The 21,823-nt window shown below is 43.0% G+C and overlaps 1 protein-coding gene across 1 annotated transcript in view; it reads left to right on the top strand.

Moving 5' to 3' along the window:
- LOC112219880 (ciliary neurotrophic factor receptor subunit alpha-like) overlaps positions 1-21,823 on the top strand; it is a 141,463-nt gene that overhangs the window by 95,084 nt on the left and 24,556 nt on the right. Inside the window, 4 exon segments of the mRNA XM_042302797.1 lie at positions 6,196-6,362; positions 19,273-19,383; positions 19,386-19,435; positions 20,849-21,038. Of these exon segments, the coding sequence (XP_042158731.1) occupies positions 6,196-6,362; positions 19,273-19,383; positions 19,386-19,435; positions 20,849-21,038 (518 nt within the window).

Raw genomic sequence — 21,823 nt, 5'->3', positions numbered from 1 at the left:
AAATAAATAAGCATAAATATGGGTTGTATCTACAATGGTGTTTGTTCTTCACTGGTTGCCCTTTTCTTGTGGCAACAGGTCACAAATCTTGCTGCTGTGATGTCACACTGTGGTATTTCACCCAGTAGATATGGGAGTTTATCAAAATTGGGTTTGTTTTCAAATTCTTTGTGGATCTGTGTAATCTGAAGGAAATATGTCTCTCTAATATGGTCATACATTGGATCTCTCTGTCTCTCTGTCTCTGTCTCTCTCTATCTATCTCTCTCTCTGTCTCTCTCTCTCTCGATGTCTCTGTCTCTCTCTATGTCTCTGTCTCTCTCTCTCTCTGTCTCTGTCTCTGTCTCTCTCTATCTCTCTCTGTCTCTCTCTCTGTCTCTCTCTCTCTCTCTGTCTCTCTCTCTGTCTCTCTCTGTCTCTCTCTCTGTCTCTCTCTGTCTCTCTCTGTCTCTCTCTCTCTCTCTGTCTCTCTCTGTCTCTCTCTCTCTCTCTCTGTCTCTCTGTCTCTCTCTCTGTCTCTCTCTGTCTCTCTCTGTCTCTCTGTTCTGTCTGAGTTTGGGGCTACACTTCACCATGCCTCAGACAACTCACTGACACCCTCTCTCAGCAGGTGGTCTCCTAGCAACCTCATTGATGTTGTGCAGACAATATTTCACATTAGAATAATCATTTAGAGAACAACTAGGTCCTCTGAACGCTGTTGTTGTCTGAAAGGATATCTCTCCATGAGCCTCATTAATCACCACTACAACCCACTATAATTGCCAATCCACACTGTGAGCCTCATTACCCACCACTACCACCCACTTTAATGGTCAACCCACACTACAACATACACTCTGAGCCTCATTAACCACCACTACCACCCACTTTAATAGTCAACCCACACTACCTCTATAACAGTCAATTCTGAAATGTTCATCCCTAACTGCAACATTTTCAGACATGATAGAACGGCCAAAGGGGGCGGTGTGGCAATCTACTGCAAAGATAGCCTGCAGAGTTCTGTCTTACTATCCAGGTCTGTACCCAGACAATTTGAACTTCTACTTTTATAAATCCACCTCTCTAAAAACAAGTCTCTCACCGTTGTCGCCTGCTATAGACCCCTCTGCCCCCAGCTGTGCTCTGGACACCATATGTGAACTGTTTGCCCCATCTATCTTTAGAGCTCGTGCTGCTAGGTGACCTAAACTGGAACATGCTTAACACCCCAGCAATCCTACAATCTAAGCTTGATGCCCTCAATCTCACACAAATTATCAATGAACCTACCAGGTACCACCTCAAAGCCGTAAACACGGGCACCCTCATAGATATCATCCTAACCAACTTGCCCTCTAAATACACCTCTGCTGTTTCAACCAGGATCTCAGCGATCACTGCCTCATTGCCTGCATCCGTAATGGGTCAGCGGTCAAACGACCTCCACTCATCACTGTCAAACGCTCCCTGAAACACTTCAGCAAGCAGGTCTTTCTAATCGACCTGGCCGGGGTATCCTGGAAGGATATTGACCTCATCCCGTCAGTAGAGGATGCCTGGTTATTCTTTAAAAGTGCCTTCCTCACCATGCCCCATTCAAGAAATGTAGAACCAGGAACAGATATAGCCCTTGGTTCTCTCCAGACCCGACTGCCCTTAACCAACACAAAAACATCCTATGGCGTTCTGCATTAGCATTGAACAGCCCCCGTGATATGCAACTTTTCAGGAAAGCTAGAAACCAATATACACAGGCAGTTAGAAAAGCCAAGGCTAGCTTTTTCAAGCAGAAATTTGCTTCCTGCAACACAAACTCAAAAAAGTTCTGAGACACTATAAAGTCCATGGAGAATAAGAACACCTCCTCCCAGCTGCCCACTGCACTGAAGATAGGAAACACTGTCACCACCGATAAATCCACTATAATTGAGAATTTCAATAAGCATTTTTCTACAGCTGGCCATGCTTTCCACCTGGCTACCCCTACCCCGGTCAACTGCACTGGACCCCCCAACAGCAACTTGCCCAAAGCTCCCCGATTTCTCCTTCACCCAAATCCAGATAGCTGGTGTTCTGAAAGAGCTGCAAAATTTGGATCCCTACAATCAGCCGGGCTAGGCAATCTTAACCCTTTCTTTCTAAAATGATCTGCTGAAATTGTTGCAACCCCTATTACTAGCCTGGTCAACCTCTCTTTCGTGCTGAGATTCCCAAAGATTGGAAAGCAGCTGTGGTCATCCCCCTCTTCAAAGGGGGTGACACTCTAGAACCAAACTGCTACAGACCTATATGCATCATACCCTGTCTTTCTAAGGTCTTCCAAAGCCAAGTCAACACACAGATTACCGACCATTTCGAATCCCACCATACCTTCTCCGCTATGCAATCTGGTTTCAAGGTCCTAAAGGATATCTTAACCACCATCGATAAGAAACAATACTGTGCAGCCGTATTCATTGACCTGGCCAAGGCTTTCGACTCTGTCAATCCCCACATCCTCATCAGCAGACTCGACAGCCTTGGTTTCTCAAATGATTGCCTCGCCTGGTTCACCAACTACTTCTCTGATAAAGTTCAGTGTATCAAATCGGAGGGCCTGTTGTCCGGGCCTCTGGCAGTCTCTATGGGGGTGCCACAGGGTTCAATTCTTGGACTGACTCTCTTCTCTGTATACATCAATGATGTCGCTCTTGTTGCTGGTGAGTCTCTGATCCACCTCAACGCAGATGACACCATTCTGTATACTTCTGTCCCTTCTTTGGACACTGTGTTAACAACCCTCCAGGCGAGCTTCAATGCCATACAACTCTCCTTCCGTGGCCTCCAATTGCTCTTAAATACAAGTAAAACTAAATGCATGCTCTTCAACCGATCGCTGCCTGCACCTTCCCGCCTGTCCAACATCACTACTCTGGACGGCTCTGACTTAGAATATGTGGACAACTACAAATACCTAGGTGTCTGGTTAGACTGTAAACTCTCCTTCCAGACTCACATCAAACATATTCAATCCAAAGTTAAATCTAGAATTGGCTTCCTATTTCGCAACAAAGCATCCTTCACTCATGCTGCCAAACATACTCTTGTAAAACTGACCATCCTACCAATCCTCGACTTCGGCGATGTCATTTACAAAATAGCCTTCAATACCCTACTCAATAAATTGGATGCAGTCTATCACAGTGCCATCCGTTTTGTCACCAAAGCCCCATATACTACCCACCATTGCGACCTTGTTACGGCTTTCTTCCATCGAAGGAGAGTCGGACCAAAATGCAGCGTGGTTAGTTCGATACATGTTTAACGAAAGAATAAACACGACAAATACAAAAAACAAGAAACGGAACGTGAAAACCTATACAGCCTATCTGGTGAATACAAACACACTGAGACAGGAACAATCACCCACAAAACACACAGTGAAACCCAGGCTACCTAAATATGGTTCCCAATCAGAGACAACGAGAATCACCTGACTCTGATTGAGAACCGCCTCAGGCAGCCAATGACTATGCTAGACACCCCTACTCAGCCACAATCCCAATACCTACTAAAACCCCAATACCAAAACACAACACAAAATAAACCCATGTCACACCCTGGCCTGACCAAATAAATATATAAACACAAAATACTAAGACCAGGGCGTGACAGACCTGTACGCTCTCGTTGGCTGGCCCTCGCTTCATACTCGTTGCCAAACCCACTGGCTCCAGGTCATCTACAAGACCCTGCTAGGTAAAGTCCCCCCTTATCTCAGCTCGTTGGTCACCATAGCAGCACCCACCTGTAGCATGCGCTCCAGCAGGTATATCTCTCTGGTCACCCCCAAAACGAATTCTTCCTTTGGCCGCCTCTCCTTCCAGTTCTCTGCTGCCAATGACTGGAATGAACTACAAAAATCTCTGAAACTGGAAACATTTTTCTCCCTCACTAGCTTTAAGCACCAGCTGTCAGAGCAGCTCACAGATTACTGCACCTGTACATAGCCTGTACATCTATAATTTAGCCCAAACAACTACCTCTTTTCCTACTGTATTTATTGATTTATTTTGCTCCTTTGCACCCCATTATTTCTATCTCTACTTTGCACATTCTTCCACTGCAAATCAACCATTCCAGTGTTTTACATGCTATATTGTATTTACTTCGCAACCATGGCCTTTACCTCCCTTATCTCACCTCACTTGCTCACATTGTATATAGACTTATTTTTCTACTGTATTATTGACTGTACGTTTGTTTATTCCATGTGTAACTCTGTGTTGTTGTTTGTGTCGAACTGCTTTGCTTTATCTTGGCCAGGTCGCAATTGTAATGAGAACTTGTTCTCAACTAGCCTACCTGGTTAAATAAAGGTGAAATAAATAAAATAACAACCCACACTACAACCCACACTCTGAGCCTCATTAACGACCACTACCACCCACTATAATGACACAACCTCTGTCTCCTAGAGAGATCTGAAAAAACCCTTCAGCACCCTGGTTCAGAGGCCCTTAGATACTGACAACACCAAAATCACCATGGCTGAATTTTGTTTTGGAAAACAGTTGCAGTGTGAAGGAAGTTTTCAAGACTTCAACTCCTTCTGTAATATAAGACATCTCCTTTTGTAACATAATAAGACATCTCCTTCTCTAACATAATAAGACAACATCTCCTTCACTAACAAAAAGACAACATCTCCTTCCCCAACATAATAAGACATCTCCTTCCCCAACATGATAAGACATCTCCTTCTCTAACATAAGACAACATCTCCTTCTCTAACATAAGACAACATCTCCTTCTCCAACATAATAAGACATATCCTTCTCTAACATAATAAGACAACATCTCCTTCACTAACAAAAGACAACATCTCCTTCTCTAACATAATAAGACATCATTCACTAACATAATAAGACATCTCCTTCTCTAACATAACAAGACACCATCTCCTTCTCTAACATAACAAGACACCAGCTCCTTCTCCAACATAATAAGAGATCTCATTCTCTAACATAATAAGACAACATATTCTTCTCTATCATAATAAGACAACATCTCCTTCTCTAACATAATAAGACACCATCTCCTTCTCCAACATAACAAGAGATCTCCTTCTCTAACATAACAAGATAACATCTCCTTCTCTAACATAATAATACATCTCCTTCTCTAACATAATACGACAACATCTCCTTCTGTAACATGATAAGACATCTCCTTCTCTAACATAATAAGACAACATCTCCTTCTGTAACATGATAAGACATCTCCTTCTCTAACATAATAAGACAACATCTCCTTCTGTAACATGATAAGACATCTCCTTCTCTAACATAATAAGACAACATCTCCTTCTCTAACATAAGACAACATCTCCTTCTCTAACATAAGACAACATCTCCTTCTCTAACATAAGACAACATCTCCTTCTCTAACATAAGACAACATCTCCTTCTCTAACATAGTAAGACATCTCCTTCTCTAACATAATAAGACAACATCTCCTTCTCTAACATAATAAGACAACATCTCCTTCTGTAACATAATAAGACAACATCTCCTTCTGTAACATAATAAGACAACATCTCCTTCTGTAACATGATAAGACATCTCCTTCTCTAACATAATAAGACAACATCTCCTTCTCTAACATAAGACAACATCTCCTTCTCTAACATAAGACAACATCTCCTTCTCTAACATAAGACAACATCTCCTTCTCTAACATAAGACAACATCTCCTTCTCTAACATAAGACAACATCTCCTTCTCTAACATAGTAAGACATCTCCTTCTCTAACATAATAAGACAACATCTCCTTCTGTAACATAATAAGACAACATATCCTTCTGTAACATAATAAGACAACATCTCCTTCTGTAACATAGTAAGACAACACCTCCTGCTCTAACATAATAAGACATATCCTTCTCTAACATAATAAGACATATCCTTCTCCAAAATAATAAGACAACATCTCCTTCTCTAACATAATAAGACATCTCCTTCTCCAAATAATAAGACAACATCTCCTTCTCTAACATAATAAGACATCTCCTTCTCCAAATAATAAGACAACATCTCCTTCTCTAACATAGTAAGACAACACCTCCTTCTCTAACATAATAAGACACCATCTCTCTGTCATCCTCCCCCCTCTCTGTCATCTTCCCCCTCTGTTGTTCTCTCTTGCTCTCTCCTCTCTCTCCTCTCAGACACAACCAGGAGTCCCTAGAAGTAACAAGGGATGTGGTCCATAAGAACCGCTGCCACGTTCTGTTCCCTGAGGTGTTCAGTAGCTACCCCTACAGAGTCAACGTTACAGCTGTCAACGCCCTGGGAAAAGCCTCCACCACCATCACCTTTGAAGAGATCAACATAGGTACGTAGACCATGGTTGTTTTTTGTTGTATCGCAGGCTGTGTCAACCTTGATGTCAACTCACCTCACCAGCCAAATATCTCTCAGAACAACCTGTCCTATCAGGCTGTGTCAACCTTGATGTCAACTCACCTCACCAGCCAAATATCACTCAGAACAACCTGTCCTATCAGGCTGTGTCAACCTTGATGTCAACTCACCTCACCAGCCAAATATCACTCAGAACAACCTGTCCTATCAGGCTGTGTCAACCTTGATGTCAACTCACCTCACCAGCCAAATATCACTCAGAACAACCTGTCCTATCAGGCTGTGTCAACCTTGATGTCAACTCACCTCACCAGCCAAATATCACTCAGAACAACCTGTCCTATCAGGCTGTGTCAACCTTGATGTCAACTCACCTCACCAGCCAAATATCACTCAGAACAACCTGTCCTATCAGGCTGTGTCAACCTTCACATCACAGCAGTCATTGTTTATTTTATAGCCAACTCTCTACAACAGCAACCTGCAGGCAGCCTAATTATATTTTCTTTAAACTCATTAGGACAGACGACAGAAGTTTGTTAGGACAGACAACATATGTCAGTCATTATTAATAGTCGTTATTCTGTAGGTAAATATTTTCTGAAACAGGCTGAAGGATCTAATCTTCAAGCCTCCCTGTATTGACACAATGCCTGTGTCTCAAATGGCTCCCTATTCCCTATAGTTTGCACTCCTTTTGGCAAAGAGCTCCCTATTCCCTATAGTTTGCACTCCTTTTGGCAAAGACCCACAGGGAATAGGGAGCCATTTGGGACAGACCCAGAGGTCTGGAAGGGATGAGAGAGCCAAGCCACAGTATAGTATGGGTCCGTAGCTTCAACCCCGCAGCACACAAGCACAAAGATTAATGGACTGGTGAATTTATATTTGTTTTATCTTGCTTTGTCTGCTCTTTTCAGTATTATGTATATCTCTGATCAGCTACCCAGGAAAGGGCTGAAAACAGCCCATGTTAATATATGTAGCCTTAGAAATAAGGTTCATGAAATGATAATTCCTTTGATGATACATCAGTAGCAATACAAGGATAGAAGCGACAGGAATGCTTATGGGGGAGGTGTTGCTGTATATATTCAGAGCCATATCCCTGTAATGCTTAGAGGAGATCTTATGTTAAGTGTTATTGATGTGTTGTGGTTGCAGGTTCACTTGGCACATCTGAAGGAAACAGATGAATAGAGGGACATGTGAAGGAAGGAAACAGATGATGAACAGAGGGACATCTGAAGGAAGGAAACAGATGTTTAACAGAGGGACATGTGAAGGAAGGAAACAGATGATGAACAGAGGAACATGTGGCGCTCCGGTACCGCTTGCCGTGCGGTAGCAGAGAGAACCATCTGTGGCTAGGGTCGCTGGAGTCTTTGGCCATTTTTATGGCCTTCCTCTGACACCGGCTGGTATAGAGGTCCTGGATGGCAGAAGCTTGGCCCAGTGATGTAATGGGCCGTACGCATTACCCTCTGTAGCTCCTTGAGGTTGTAGGTCGAGCAGTTGCCATACCAGGCAGCATGCTCTCAAATTAAGCTCTCTGCAAACATCAGATATGTCTATGTCTAAAATTCTTGGTACAATTTGAAAGGAAACACTTTTAAGTTTGTGGAAATGTGAAAGGAATGTAGGAGAAAATATCACATTAGATCTGGTAAAAGATAATACAAAGAAAAATACAACTTTATTTTGTATTTGTTTTGTACCATCTTTGAAATGCAAGAGAAAGGCCATAATATATTATTCCAGCCCAGCAATTTAGATTTTGGCCACTAGATGGAAGCAATGTATGTGCAAAGTTTTAGACTGATCCCAACCATTGTATTTCTGTTTAAAAAATTGTATCAAGACTGCCCAAATGTGCCTGATTTGTTTATAAATAACTTTTCATGTTCAAAATGGTGCTCTCTCTCAAACAATAGCATGGTATTATTTCAATGTAATAGCTACTGTAAATTGCATAAGTCTTACTCACATCGGCTACTGCGAGCGTGATCACAGAGTCATCAGGAACAGCTGGTGCTCTCATGCACGTGGTCTTAGTGCCAGCATCGGTTTGTGGTGGTAAATAGACAGCTACGAAAAATATAGATGAAATTTTGCTATAAATAATGTGGTCTACAGTTTATCATGAGACACTCTACCTCAGGCGAGCAAAACGTTAATAAATCGTCCTTAATATTAGATTTCTCACACCAGCTGTTGTTGACAAATAGACACAGACCTCCACCCCTTGTTTTACAAGAGGCATCTGTTCTATCTTGCCGATGCATGGAAAACCCAGCCAACTGTATATTATCTATGTTGTCGTTCAGCCGTGACTCTGTGAAACATAAGATATTACAGTTTTTAAATGTCCCGTTGGTAAGATAGTCTTGAACGAAGCTCATCCAGTTTATACTCCAGTGATTGCACGTTGGCCAATAAGGCGGATGGTAGAGGCGGGTTACCCAATCACCGATGAATTCTCACAAGGTACCTGGACCTGCGTCCCAAGTATCGCTGTCTTTTATTTATGCTAATGACAATGATTTGGGCCTGGTCTGGTATCAGCAGTAAATCCTTTGCCTCCGACACGTTAAAGAAAATATCTTTGTCCAGTTTGAGGTGAGTAATCGCTGTTCTGACATCCAGAAGCTCTTTTCAGTTGTAATAGATGGTGGCAGAAACATTGTGTACAAAATAAGTTACAACGCAAAAAAAAAAGGCAAAAAAAAAAGGCAAAAAAAAACAACACAGTTGGTTAGGAGCCCGTAAAACGGTAGCCATCCCCACCAATGCTTCAGCTATCAGCCCATCATCTGAATGTTTCAGCTATCAGCCCATCATCTGAATGTTTCAGCTGTCAGCCCATCACCTGCATGTTTCAGATACCAGCGCATTGTCTTAATGTTTCAGCTATCAGCCCATCATCTGAATGTTTCAGCTATCAAATCAAATCAAATTTTATTTGTCACATACACATGGTTAGCAGATGTTAATGCGAGTGTAGCGAAATGCTTGTGCTTCTAGTTCCGACAATGCAGTAATAACGAGCAAGTAATCTAACGAACAATTCCAAAAAACTACTGTCTTATACACAGTGTAAGGGGATAAAGAATATGTACATAAGGATATATGAATGAGTGATGGTACAGAGCAGCATAGGCAAGATACAGTAGATGATATCGAGTACAGTATATACATATGAGATGAGTATGTAAACCAAGTGGCATAGTTAAAGTGGCTAGTGATACATGTATTACATAAGGATGCAGTCGATGATATAGAGTACAGTATATACGTATGCATATGAGATGAATAATGTAGGGTAAGTAACATTATATAAGGTAGCATTGTTTAAAGTGGCTAGTGATATATTTACATCATTTCCCATCAATTCCCATTATTAAAGTGGCTGGAGTTGAGTCAGTGTCATTGACAGTGTGTTGGCAGCAGCCACTCAATGTTAGTGGTGGCTGTTTAACAGTCTGATGGCCTTGAGATAGAAGCTGTTTTTCAGTCTCTCGGTCCCAGCTTTGATGCACCTGTACTGACCTCGCCTTCTGGATGACAGCGGGGTGAACAGGTAGTGGCTCGGTGGTTGATGTCCTTGATGATCTTTATGGCCTTCCTGTAGCATCGGGTGGTGTAGGTGTCCTGGAGGGCAGGTAGTTTGCCCCCGGTGATGCGTTGTGCAGACCTCACTACCCTCTGGAGAGCCTTACGGTTGAGGGCGGCGCAGTTGCCATACCAGGCGGTGATACAGCCCGCCAGGATGCTCTCGATTGTGCATCTGTAGAAGTTTGTGAGTGCTTTTGGTGACAAGCCGAATTTCTTCAGCCTCCTGAGGTTGAAGAGGCGCTGCTGCGCCTTCTTCACGATGCTGTCTGTGTGAGTGGACCAATTCAGTTTGTCTGTGATGTGTATGCCGAGGAACTTAAAACTTGCTACCCTCTCCACTACTGTTCCATCGATGTGGATGGGGGTGTTCCCTCTGCTGTTTCCTGAAGTCCACAATCATCTCCTTAGTTTTGTTGATGTTGAGTGTGAGATTATTTTCCTGACACCACACTCCGAGGGCCCTCACCTCCTCCCTGTAGGCCGTCTCGTCGTTGTTGGTAATCAAGCCTACCACTGTTGTGTCGTCCGCAAACTTGATGATTGAGTTGGAGGCGTGCGTGGCCACGCAGTCGTGGGTGAACAGGGAGTACAGGAGAGGGCTCAGAACGCACCCTTGTGGGGCCCCAGTGTTGAGGATCAAGCGGGGAGGAGATGTTGTTGCCTACCCTCACCACCTGGGGGCGGCCCGTCAGGAAGTCCAGTACCCAGATGCACAGGGCGGGGTCGAGACCCAGGGTCTCGAGCTTGATGACGAGCTTGGAGGGAGGATTGGAGTTCCTGTATGTTTCTTTCATCACACCATGTCACGTTGGCCATAAGGCATACGCCCCCGCCCCTCTTCTTACCAGAAAGATGTTTGTTTCTGTCGGCGCGATGCGTGGAGAAACCCGCTGGCTGCACCGCTTCGGATAGCGTCTCTCCAGTGAGCCATGTTTCCGTGAAGCAGAGAACGTTACAGTCTCTGATGTCCCTCTGGAATGCTACCCTTGCTCGGATTTCATCAACCTTGTTGTCAAGAGACTGGACATTGGCAAGAAGAATGCTAGGGAGTGGTGCACGGTGTGCCCGTCTCCGGAGTCTGACCAGAAGACCGCTTCGTTTCCCTCTTTTTCTGAGTCGTTTTTTTGGGTCGCTGCATGGAATCCACTCCGTTGTCCTGGTTGTAAGGCAGCACACAGGATCCGCGTCGTGAAAAACATTCTTGGTCGTACTGATGGTGAGTTGACGCTGATCTTATATTCAGTAGTTCTTCACGACTGTATGTAATGAAACCTAAGATGACCTGGGGTACTAGTGTAAGAAATAACACGTAAAAAAACAAAAAACTGCATAGTTTCCTAGGAACGCGAAGCGAGGCGGCCATCTCTGTCGGCGCCTCCATCATCGCCTCCATCATCTGGAGGTTTCAGCTATCAGCCAGTCATCTGAATGTTTCAGCTATCAGCCAGTCATCTGAATGTTTCAGCTCTCATCCCATCATCTGAATGTTTCAGATATCAGCGATCATCTGAATGTTTCAGCTATCAACCCATCACCTGAATGTTACAGCTGTCTGCCCATCATCTGAATGTTTCAGCTATCAGCCCATCAGCTGAATGTTTCAGCTATCAGCCCATCACCTGCATGTTTCAGAAACCAGCCCATCATCTGAATGTTTCAGATATCAGCCCATTGTCTGAATTTTTCAGCTATCAACCCATTATCTGAATGTTTCAGCTATCAGCCCATCACCTGAAAGTTTCAGCTATCAGCCCATCACCTGCATGTTTCAGATACCAGCGCATTGTCTTAATGTTTCAGCTATCAGCCCATCATCTGAATGTTTCAGCTATCAGCCAGTCATCTGAATGTTTCAGCTATCAGTCCATCATCTGGAGGTTTCAGCTATCAGCCAGTCATCTGGAGGTTTTAGCTATCAGCCAGTCATCTGAATGTTTCAGCTATCAGCCCATCATCTGAATGTTTCAGCTATCAGCCCATCACCTGCATGTTTCAGCTATCAGTCCATCATCTGAATGTTTCAGCTATCAGCCCATCACCTGCATGTTTCAGCTATCAGTCCATCATCTGAATGTTTCAGCTATCAGCCCATCACCTGCATGTTTCAGCTATCAGTCCATCATCTGGAGGTTGCAGCTATCAGCCAGTCATCTGGAGTTTTCAGCTATCAGCCCATCATCTGAATGTTTTAGCTATCAGCCCATCATCTGAATGTTTTAGCTATCAGCCCATCATCTGAATGTTTTAGCTATCAGCCCATCATCTGAATGTTTCAGCTATCAGTCCATCATCTGAATGTTTCAGCTATCAGCCCATCACCTGCATGTTTCAGCTATCAGTCCATCATCTGGAGGTTTCAGCTATCAGCCAGTCATCTGGAGGTTTCAGCTATCAGCCAGTCATCTGGAGGTTTCAGCTATCAGCCATCATCTGAATGTTTCAGTTATCAGTCCATCATCTGAATGTTTCAGCTATCAGCCAGTCATCTGGAGGTTTCAGCTATCAGCCCATCATCTGAATGTTTCAGCTATCAGCCCATCATCTGAATGTTTCAGCTATCAGTCCATCATCTGGAGGTTTCAGCTATCAGCCAGTCATCTGGAGGTTTCAGCTATCAGCCAGTCATCTGGAGGTTTCAGCTATCAGCCAGTCATCTGGAGGTTTCAGCTATCAGCCAGACATCTGAATGTTTCAGCTATCAGCCCATCATCTGAATGTTTCAGCAATCAGCCCATCATCTAAATGTTTCAGCTATCAGCCCATCATCTGAATGTTTCCGCTATCAGCCCATCGTCTGAATGTTTCAGCTATCAGCCAAGTCTTAATGTTTCAGCTATCAGCCCATCGTCTGAATGTTTCAGCTATCAGACCATCGTCTAAATGTTTCAGCTATCAGCCCATCATCTGAATGTTTCCGCTATCAGCCAATAGTCTTAATGTTTCAGCTATCAGCCCATCGTCTGAATGTTTCAGCTATCAGCCCATAGTCTTAATGTTTCAGCTATCAGCCCATCATCTGAATGTTTCAGCTATCAGCCCATCATCTGAATGTTTCAGCTATCAGCCCATTATCTGAATGTTTCAGCTATCAGCCCATCGTCTGAATGTTTCAGTATTTATTTATTTAACTAGGCAAGTCAGTTAAGAATAAAATCTTATTTACAATGACGGCCTACTCCGGTCGACGCTGGGCAAATTGAGTGCTGCCCTATGGGACTCCCAATCACCGTCGGATGTCATAGAGCCTGGATTTGATCCAGGTACTGTAGTGATGCCTCTTGCACTGAGATGCAGTGCCTTAGACTGCTGTGCAACTCGGGAGCTATCAGACCATCGTCTTAATGTTTCAGCTCTCAGACCATCTTAATATTTCAGCTCTCAGCCCATATATTCCAAAACATGCATCCTGTTTGCATCAAGGCACTAAAGTAATACTGAATACAAAGTGTTTTGTTTAGGGCAATTCCAATACAACACATTACTGAGTAGCACCCCTCATATTTTCAAGCATAGTGGTGGCTGAATCATGTTATGGATATGCTTGCAATCGTTTAAGGACTGGGGAGTTTTCAGGGTAAAAAAAATAAATAGAATGTAGTTTAGCACAGGACAAATCCTAGAGGAAAACCTGGTTAAGTCTGCTTTCCACAAGACACTGGGGGATTAATTCACCTTTCAGCAGGACAATAACCTGAATTACAAGGTCAAATCTACACTGGAGTTGCATGCCTAGAAAACATTGAATGTTCCTGAGTGGCCTAGTTACAGTTTTAACTTAAACTTCTCTAGGATAGGGGGCAGCATTTGGAATTTTGGATGAAAAGCATGCCCAAATTCAACTGCCTGCTACTCATCCCCAGAAGATGAGATATGCATATTATTAGTAGATTTGGATAGAAAACACTCTGAAGTTTCTAGAACTGTTTGAATCATGTCTGTGAGTATAACAGAACTTATGTAGCAGGCGAAACCCCGAGGACAAACCATTCAGAATTCTTTTTTTTTTGAGGTCACTCTCTTTTCAATGGGTTTTCATTGGGGATCCAGATTTCTAAGGGACTTGCTTGCAATTCCTACCTTCCACTGGATGTCACCAGTCTTTAGAAATTTGTTGAGGTTTTTCCTTTGTGTAATGAAGAAGAAGCCCTGTTCAAAACGATGGTCACTTCATGTGTACTGTTTGATAGAGGCGCATGACTAGAAAGCAGTTTGCTTTCTTCCTGTATTGAACACAGAACATCCCATCTTCAATTTGATTGATTCTTTACTTTAAAAAATACCTCAAGTTGTATTACAAAAGTAGTTTGAAATGTTTTGGCAAAGTTTACAGGTAACCTTTGAGATATTTTGTCATCACGTTGCGCAAGTTGGAAACTGTGTTTTTCTGGATCAAACGCGCCAAATAAATGGACATTGTGGATATATATGGACGGAATTAATCGAACAAAAGGACCATTTGTGATGTTTATGGGACATATTGGAGTGCCAACAAAAGAAGCTCGTCAAAGGTAAGGCATGATTTATATTTTTATTTCTGCGTTTTGTGTCGCGCCTTCAGGGTTGAAATATGGTTTCTCTCTTTGTTTACAGTGGTGCTATCCTCAGATAATAGCATTGTTTGCTTTCGCCGAAAAGCCTTTTTTAAATCTGACATTTTGGCTGGATTCACAACATGTGTAACTTTAATGTGGTATCTTACATGTGTGATTTCATGAAAGTTTGATTTTTTTGTAATTTATTTGAATTTGGCGCACTGCATTTTCACTGGCTTTTATCCCAGAGAGGTTAAATCAGCTTAAAAAATATGTGACAAGACTTAAAAATGGCTGTCTATCAATGTTCAACAACCAAATTGACAGTGCTTGAAGAATTTAAAAAATAATAATGTGCAAATATTGTACAATCCAGGTCTGCAAACTCTTAGAGACTTACCCAGAAAGACTCACAGCTGTAATCCAAAGATGTAATGATCGTCTGTTGAAGAAGGTGTGGACCAAAGCGTAGCGTGGTAAACGGTATCCTCTCTAGCTCTGTAACGATCGTCTGTTGAAGAAGGACCAAAGCACAGCGCGGTAAACGGTATCCTCTCTAGCTCTGTAACGATCGTCTGTTGAAGAAGGACCAAAGCACAGCGCGGTAAACAGTATCCTCTCTAGCTCTGTAACGATCGTCTGTTGAAGAAGGACCAAAGCACAGCGTGGTAAACAGTATCCTCTCTAGCTCTGTAACGATCGTCTGTTGAAGAAGGACCAAAGCACAGCGTGGTACACGGTATCCTCTCTAGCTCTGTAACGATTGTCTGTTGAAGAAGGACCAAAGCACAGCGTGGTACACGGTATCCTCTCTAGCTCTGTAACGATCATCTGTTGAAGAAGGACCAAAGCACAGCGTGGTAAACGGTATCCTCTCTAGCTCTGTAACGATCATCTGTTGAAGAAGGACCAAAGCACAGCGTGGTAAACGTGTATCCTCTCTAGTATCCTCTCTGTTGAAGAAGGACCAAAGCACAGCGTGGTAGCTCTGTAACGATTGTCTGTTGAAGAAGGTGTGGACCAAAGCACAGCGTGGTAAACGGTATCCTCTCTAGTTCTGTAACGATCGTCTGTTGAAGGAGTACCAAAGCACCGCACGGTAAACGGTATCCTCTCTAGCTCTGTAACGATCGTCTGTTGAAGAAGGTGTGGACCAAAGCACAGCGTGGTAAACGGTATCCTCTCTAGCTCTGTAACGATCGTCTGTTGAAGAAGGTGTGGACCAAAGCACCGCATGGTAAACGGTATCCTCTCTAGCTCTGTAACGATCGTCTGTTGAAGAAGGTGTGGACCAAAGCTCTGCACGTTAAACGGTCATACTTTTATTTCCACTGAACACTAAATAACATTAATAACAAAGAGAATGAACGAAAACCGGAACAGTCCTGTCAGGTGCAGAAACACAAAACAGAAAATAACTACCTACAAAAACCCTGTGGGAAAAAGCTACCTAAGTATGGTTCCCAATCAGAGACAACGATAGACAGCTGTCCCTGATTGAGAACCATACCCTGCCAAAACAAAGAAATACAAAAACATAGAAAAAGGAACAGAATGCCACCCAAATCACACCCTGACCAAACCAAAATATAGACATAAAAAGCTCTAAGGTCAGGGCGTGACAAGTAATGACTCAGGGGTCTGAATACTTATGTAAATGAGATGTTTCTGTATTTAATTTCCAATAAATTAGCAACATTTTCTAAAAGCATTTTCACTTTGTCATTATGGGGTATTGTGTGTAGATGGGTGAGGAACAAGCTGTTCCTAATGTTTGGTATAATCAGTGCATACTGTAGGTAGGGGTAAAATGACTAGACAACAGGATAAATAATAGACAGTAACAGCAGAATACTTTTTTTATTTTTCCATTATTTTAACAGGTAAGTTGACTGAGAACACGTTCTCATTTACAGCAATGACCTGGGGAATAGTTACAGGGAAGAGGAGGGGGATGAATGAGCCAATTGTAAACTGGGGATTATTAGGTGACCATGATGGTTTGAGGGAAAGATTTGGAATTTAGCAAGGACACCGGGGTTAACACCCCTACTCTTACGATAAGTGCCATGGGATCTTTAATGACCTCAGAGAGTCAGGACACCTGTTGAACATCCCATCCGAAAGGCGGCACCCTACACAGGGCAGTGTCCCCAATCACTGCCATGGGGCATTGGGACATTTTTTTAAATGTATTATTATTTTTATTTTTTATTTTTTAGACCAGAGGAAAGAGTGCCTTCTACTGCCCCTCCAACACCACTTCCAGCAGCATCTAGTCTCCCATCCAGGAACTGACCAGGACCAACGCTGCTTAGCTTCAGAAGCAAGCCAGCAGTGGTATGCAGGGTGGTATGCTGCTGGCTACTGTAGTTAGGGGTAAAGGATAGATAATAGACAGTAACAGCAGTATAATGTAGGTAGGGGTAAAGTGACAAGATAACAGGATAGATAATAGACAGTAACATCAGTATACTGTAGGTAGGGGTAAAGGATAGATAATAGACAGTAACAGCAGTATACTGTAGGTAGGGGTAAAGGATAGATAATAGACAGTAACAGCAGTATACTGTAGGTAGGGGTAAAGGATAGATAATAGACAGTAACAGCAGTATACTGTAGGTAGGGGTAAAGGATAGATAATAGACAGTAACAGCAACGGGTACTGTAGCAATTTGATTCGTTATTTAGAAGTCTTGTTTTAACAGTCTTATGGCTTGATGGTAACAGCTGTTCAGGATATTGTTGGTTCCAGACATACTGCACTGGTACTACTTGCTGTGCGGTAGCAGAGAGAACAGTCTGTGACTTGGGTGGCTGGAGTCTGGAGCCTCAGTGAGGACCATGTTAATTCCTTAGCGATGTGTACACCGAGATACTTGAAGCTCTCGTGCCCCTCCGCTTCCCATTGACTCTGTACCGGTACCGTCGTATACAGCCTCGCTATTGTTATTTTACTGTTTGACTTTTTTTTCTTTAATTTATTTCGTAAATAAGTTTTTAACTGTTCTTAAAGCTGCACTGTTGGATGGGTGGAGTTGAAATCATCTGTGGATCTGTTGGGGCAGGGTGGAGTGGAAATCATCTGTGGATCTGTTGGGGCAGGGTGGAGTTGAAATCATCTGTGGATCTGTTCGGGCGGTATGCACATTGGAGTGGGTCCAGGGTGTCTGGGATAATGGTGTTGATGTTGTTGTCCTCCGTTTGTCATATGTATTGTTTGGTCTGATGTCTCTCTCTCTGTATACATTTGAAGTCGGAAGTTTACATACACTTAGGTTGTAGTCATTGAAACTCGTTTTTCGAACCACTCCACAAATTTCTTGTTAACAAACTTTCGTTTTGACAAGTCGGTTAGGACATCTACTTTGTGCATGACACAAGTAATTTTTCCAACAATTGTTTACAGACAGATTATTTCACTTATAATTCACCGTATCACAATTCCAGTGGGTCAGAAGTGTACATACACTAAGTTGACTGTGCATTTAAACAGCTTGGATGTATTTCAAGGCCTACCTTCAAACTCAGTGCCTCTTTGCTTGACATCATGGGAAAATCAAAAGAAATCAGCCAAGACCTCAGAAAGTAAAATGTAGTCATATCGCTCAGGAACGAGACGCGTTCTGTCTCCTAGAGATGAAGGTACTTTGGTGTGAAAAGTGCAAATCAATCCCAGAACAACAAAGGACCTTGTGAAGATGCTGGAGGAAACAGGCACAAAAGTATCTACATCCACAGTAAAACGAGTCCTATGTCGATGTAACCTGAAAAGCCGCTCAGCAAGAAAGAAGCCATTGCTCCAAAACCGCCATTAAAAAGCCAGACTACGGTTTGCAACTGCACATGGGGATAAAGATCGTACTTTACCGCTACCTAAATAGAACTGTTTGGCCATAATGACCATCTTTATGTTTGGAGGAAACAGGGGGAGGCTTGCCAGCCGAAGAACACCATCCCAACCGTGAAGCACGGGAGTGGCAGCATCATGTTGTGGGGTGCTTTGGGGCAGGAGGGACTGGTGCACTTCACAAAATAGATGGCATCATGAGGACTAGATGGCATCATGAGGAAAATGATGTGGATGTACTGGAGCAACATCTCAAGACATCAGTCAGGAAGTTAAAGATTGGTCGCAAATGGGTCTTCCACATGGACAATGATCCCAAACATACTTCCAAAGTTGTGGCAAAATGGCTTAAGAACAACAAAGTCAAAGTATTGGAGTGACCATCACAAAGCCCTGACCTCAATCCTATAGAAATTTTGTGGCAGAACTGAAAAAGCGTGTGCGAGCAAAGAGGCCTACAAACCTGACTCAGTTATGTCAGCTCTGTCAGGAGGAATGGGCCAAAATTCACCCAATTTATTGAGGGAAGCTTGTGGAAGGCTACGCAAAATATTTGACCCAAGTTAAACAATTTATAGGCAATGCTATAAAATGCTAATTGAGTGTATTTAAACTTCTGACCTACTGGGAGTGTGAATAAATAAATCAAAGCTGAAATAAATAATCTACTATTATTCTGACATTTCACATCCTTAAAATAAAATGGTGATCCTAACTGATTAACTAACTAATTAATTTTTACTAGGATTAAATGTCAGTAATTGTAAAAAAAAACACTTGGAAAAAAAACTGAGTTTAAATGTATTTGTATTTGTGTACATTTGTGACAACTGTATATATTGTATTGTGGTGATGTGAACCCCAACCCATTTCTCTCCCTGTAGTGAAACCAGACCCCCCTGAAAGGGTGGTGGCCACTCCCATCCCCAGCAACGTGCGTCGTCTGGAGGTCACCTGGAACAGCCCTTCTACCTGGCCTGATGTAGAGATCTTCCCCTGAAGTACTTCCTACGATACAGACCCCTCATCAGAGACCAGTGGCAACATGTGAGTCAGAGCCTTTCTATCACTACTGTAGTAGCAGGGTGAATGTAGTATCTACACTGCATGTTGAACAATGTGAAAGATCACCTTTCCTTTATACAGTCTGCAGTCTCCAATGCATTACCATCCTCTCAATAACAATGCATTACCATTCCTCTCATTACCAATGCATTACCATTCCTCTCAATACCAATGCATTACCATTCCTATCGATACCAATGCATAAACATTTCCTATAGATGAATCCTGCCTAAATTGTACTGAGTTCTGCCATGATGCCCTGATCAGAGGTCAGATTCCCTCCATCACTGGTTTAATGTGTTTGCAGAATGTTAGTGTACGTATTGATTATGCTAGCTATATTACAGAGGACAGGGCTCACATTTCTTCCTGGACAGTAGACTGTATAATTGATATATGAAGTCATGAACTAGGTGGGACGTCGATGGAATATTCTCCAAACCCTCATAAAACCCATGAAATGTGTCTTGAACATGAATATCGTATGTTGCCAACGTTCTGTGTTTGGTCAGACACTACATCCTAATACTGAGTTCCACTCCACCCCCCCTTTGACCTCAGAACAGCCTCAATTCATCAGGTCATAGACTCTACAAGGTGTCAAAAGTGTTCCACAGGGATGCTGGCCCATGTTGACTCCAATGCTTCCCACAGTTGTGTCAAGTTAGCTGGATGTCCTTTAGGTGGTGAACCATTCTTGACACACAGGAAACTGTTGAGTGTGTAAAACCCAGCAGTGTTGCAGTTCTTGACACAATCTAACCAGTGCGCCTGGCACCTACTACCATACCCCGTTCAAAGGCACTTAAATATTTTGTCTTTCCCTTCACCCTCTGGCACACATACACAATCCATGTCTCAATTGTCTCAAGGCTTAAACATTCTTATTTAACCTTTCCCCTCCCCTTCATCTACGCTGATTGAAGTGGATTTAATAAGGGATCACCTGGATTCATCTGGTCAGTCTATGTCATGGAAAGAGCAGGTGTTCCTAATGTTTTGTCCACTCAGTGTCTATACAACTATGTAAAATGTTGTTTTTGATGTTGAGACGGCTGCAGTGGACCCTTAAAGGAGTTGTCCCTCGATGTAACAGCTCTGAAGTTCTTCAATCATTTCTCTCTTCTTCTTCTCTTTAGGTTGGAACACTGACATCCCTTTCCTTGCTGGATTCTGTGACACTCAATATGTATTGTTTGTTGTTGTTTGGTTTTAATCCTCCATTCCCACATTTTTCCATTATTTGATAAATTAAGTAAGTGTAAGTGTTTCTACCTCTTCTTTCTGATTGGCTGTCTGGTGCTTCTCTCTGATTGGTGTGTTTCAGGTGGAGTTGTCAGACAGTACGGCCCACACCATAACGGATGGTGCTTCTCTCTGATTGGTGTGTTTCAGGTGGAGTTGACAGACAGTACGGCCCACACCATAACGGATGCGTACGCAGGGAAGGAGTACATCATCCAGGTGGCGGCTAAGGACATGGAGATCGGCACCTGGAGTGACTGGAGCGTCGCGGTGCACGCTACCCCCTGGATGGACAAACCCCAACAGATCCCCTCCACCACTGAGCAGGAACCACTCCTCGGTACGTACCCCAACCCTGACCCAAACAGATCCCCTCCACCAACGAGCAAGAACCGCTCCTCGGTACGTACCCCAACCCTGACCCAAACCCTAACCCAAACAGATCCCCTCCACCACCGAGCAAGAACCGCTCCTCGGTACGTACCCCAACCCTGACCCCAACCCTGACCCAAACAGATCCCCTCCACCACCGAGCAAGAACCGCTCCTCGGTACGTACCCCAACCCTGACCCAAACCCTAACCCAAACAGATCCCCTCCACCACCCAGCAAGAACCGCTCCTCAGTATGTAGCCATTACAACACACACTCTTCGGAGGACACATTTTGATATTGTTTCAGCTTTTCTGCTACATACATTTTACATACATGGTAATTTTACATAAAGAAATCACATAACAATAATACATTAACAAACAAAGCTCTTTAATCCTGCACCTCAGCCACTCTCAGCCCATCCCACCTATCACCATAGTCAACCCTCATTTGGTTTCCATGTGCCGTATATTTTTCCATTGTGCTGTGATGTTTGACTTAATTTTGAACCTTTCTAATCGTATAGTTTCCACAGATTGTGAGCTAAAGATGAAAACCTTCCCTACAACTATTATTATATTATTTATTGACTGACTATGGCTTTCCAAATCGCCCAATTAACTATTTGTAAGGTTCATTTTCAGGTTCATTTTCAGTGAATGTTGTGATTTTGTTGAACCATTCCTGAGCCTGTGACCAGAGACCACCTACATAGCGGCAATACCATAATAAATGACTTATTGATTATGTC

Source organism: Oncorhynchus tshawytscha, linkage group LG20, assembly GCF_018296145.1.
Source record: "Oncorhynchus tshawytscha isolate Ot180627B linkage group LG20, Otsh_v2.0, whole genome shotgun sequence".
Classification (NCBI taxonomy): domain Eukaryota; kingdom Metazoa; phylum Chordata; class Actinopteri; order Salmoniformes; family Salmonidae; genus Oncorhynchus; species Oncorhynchus tshawytscha.
Note: the sequence above shows the minus strand (reverse complement) of the source record. Positions and strands in the feature narration are given on the sequence as shown.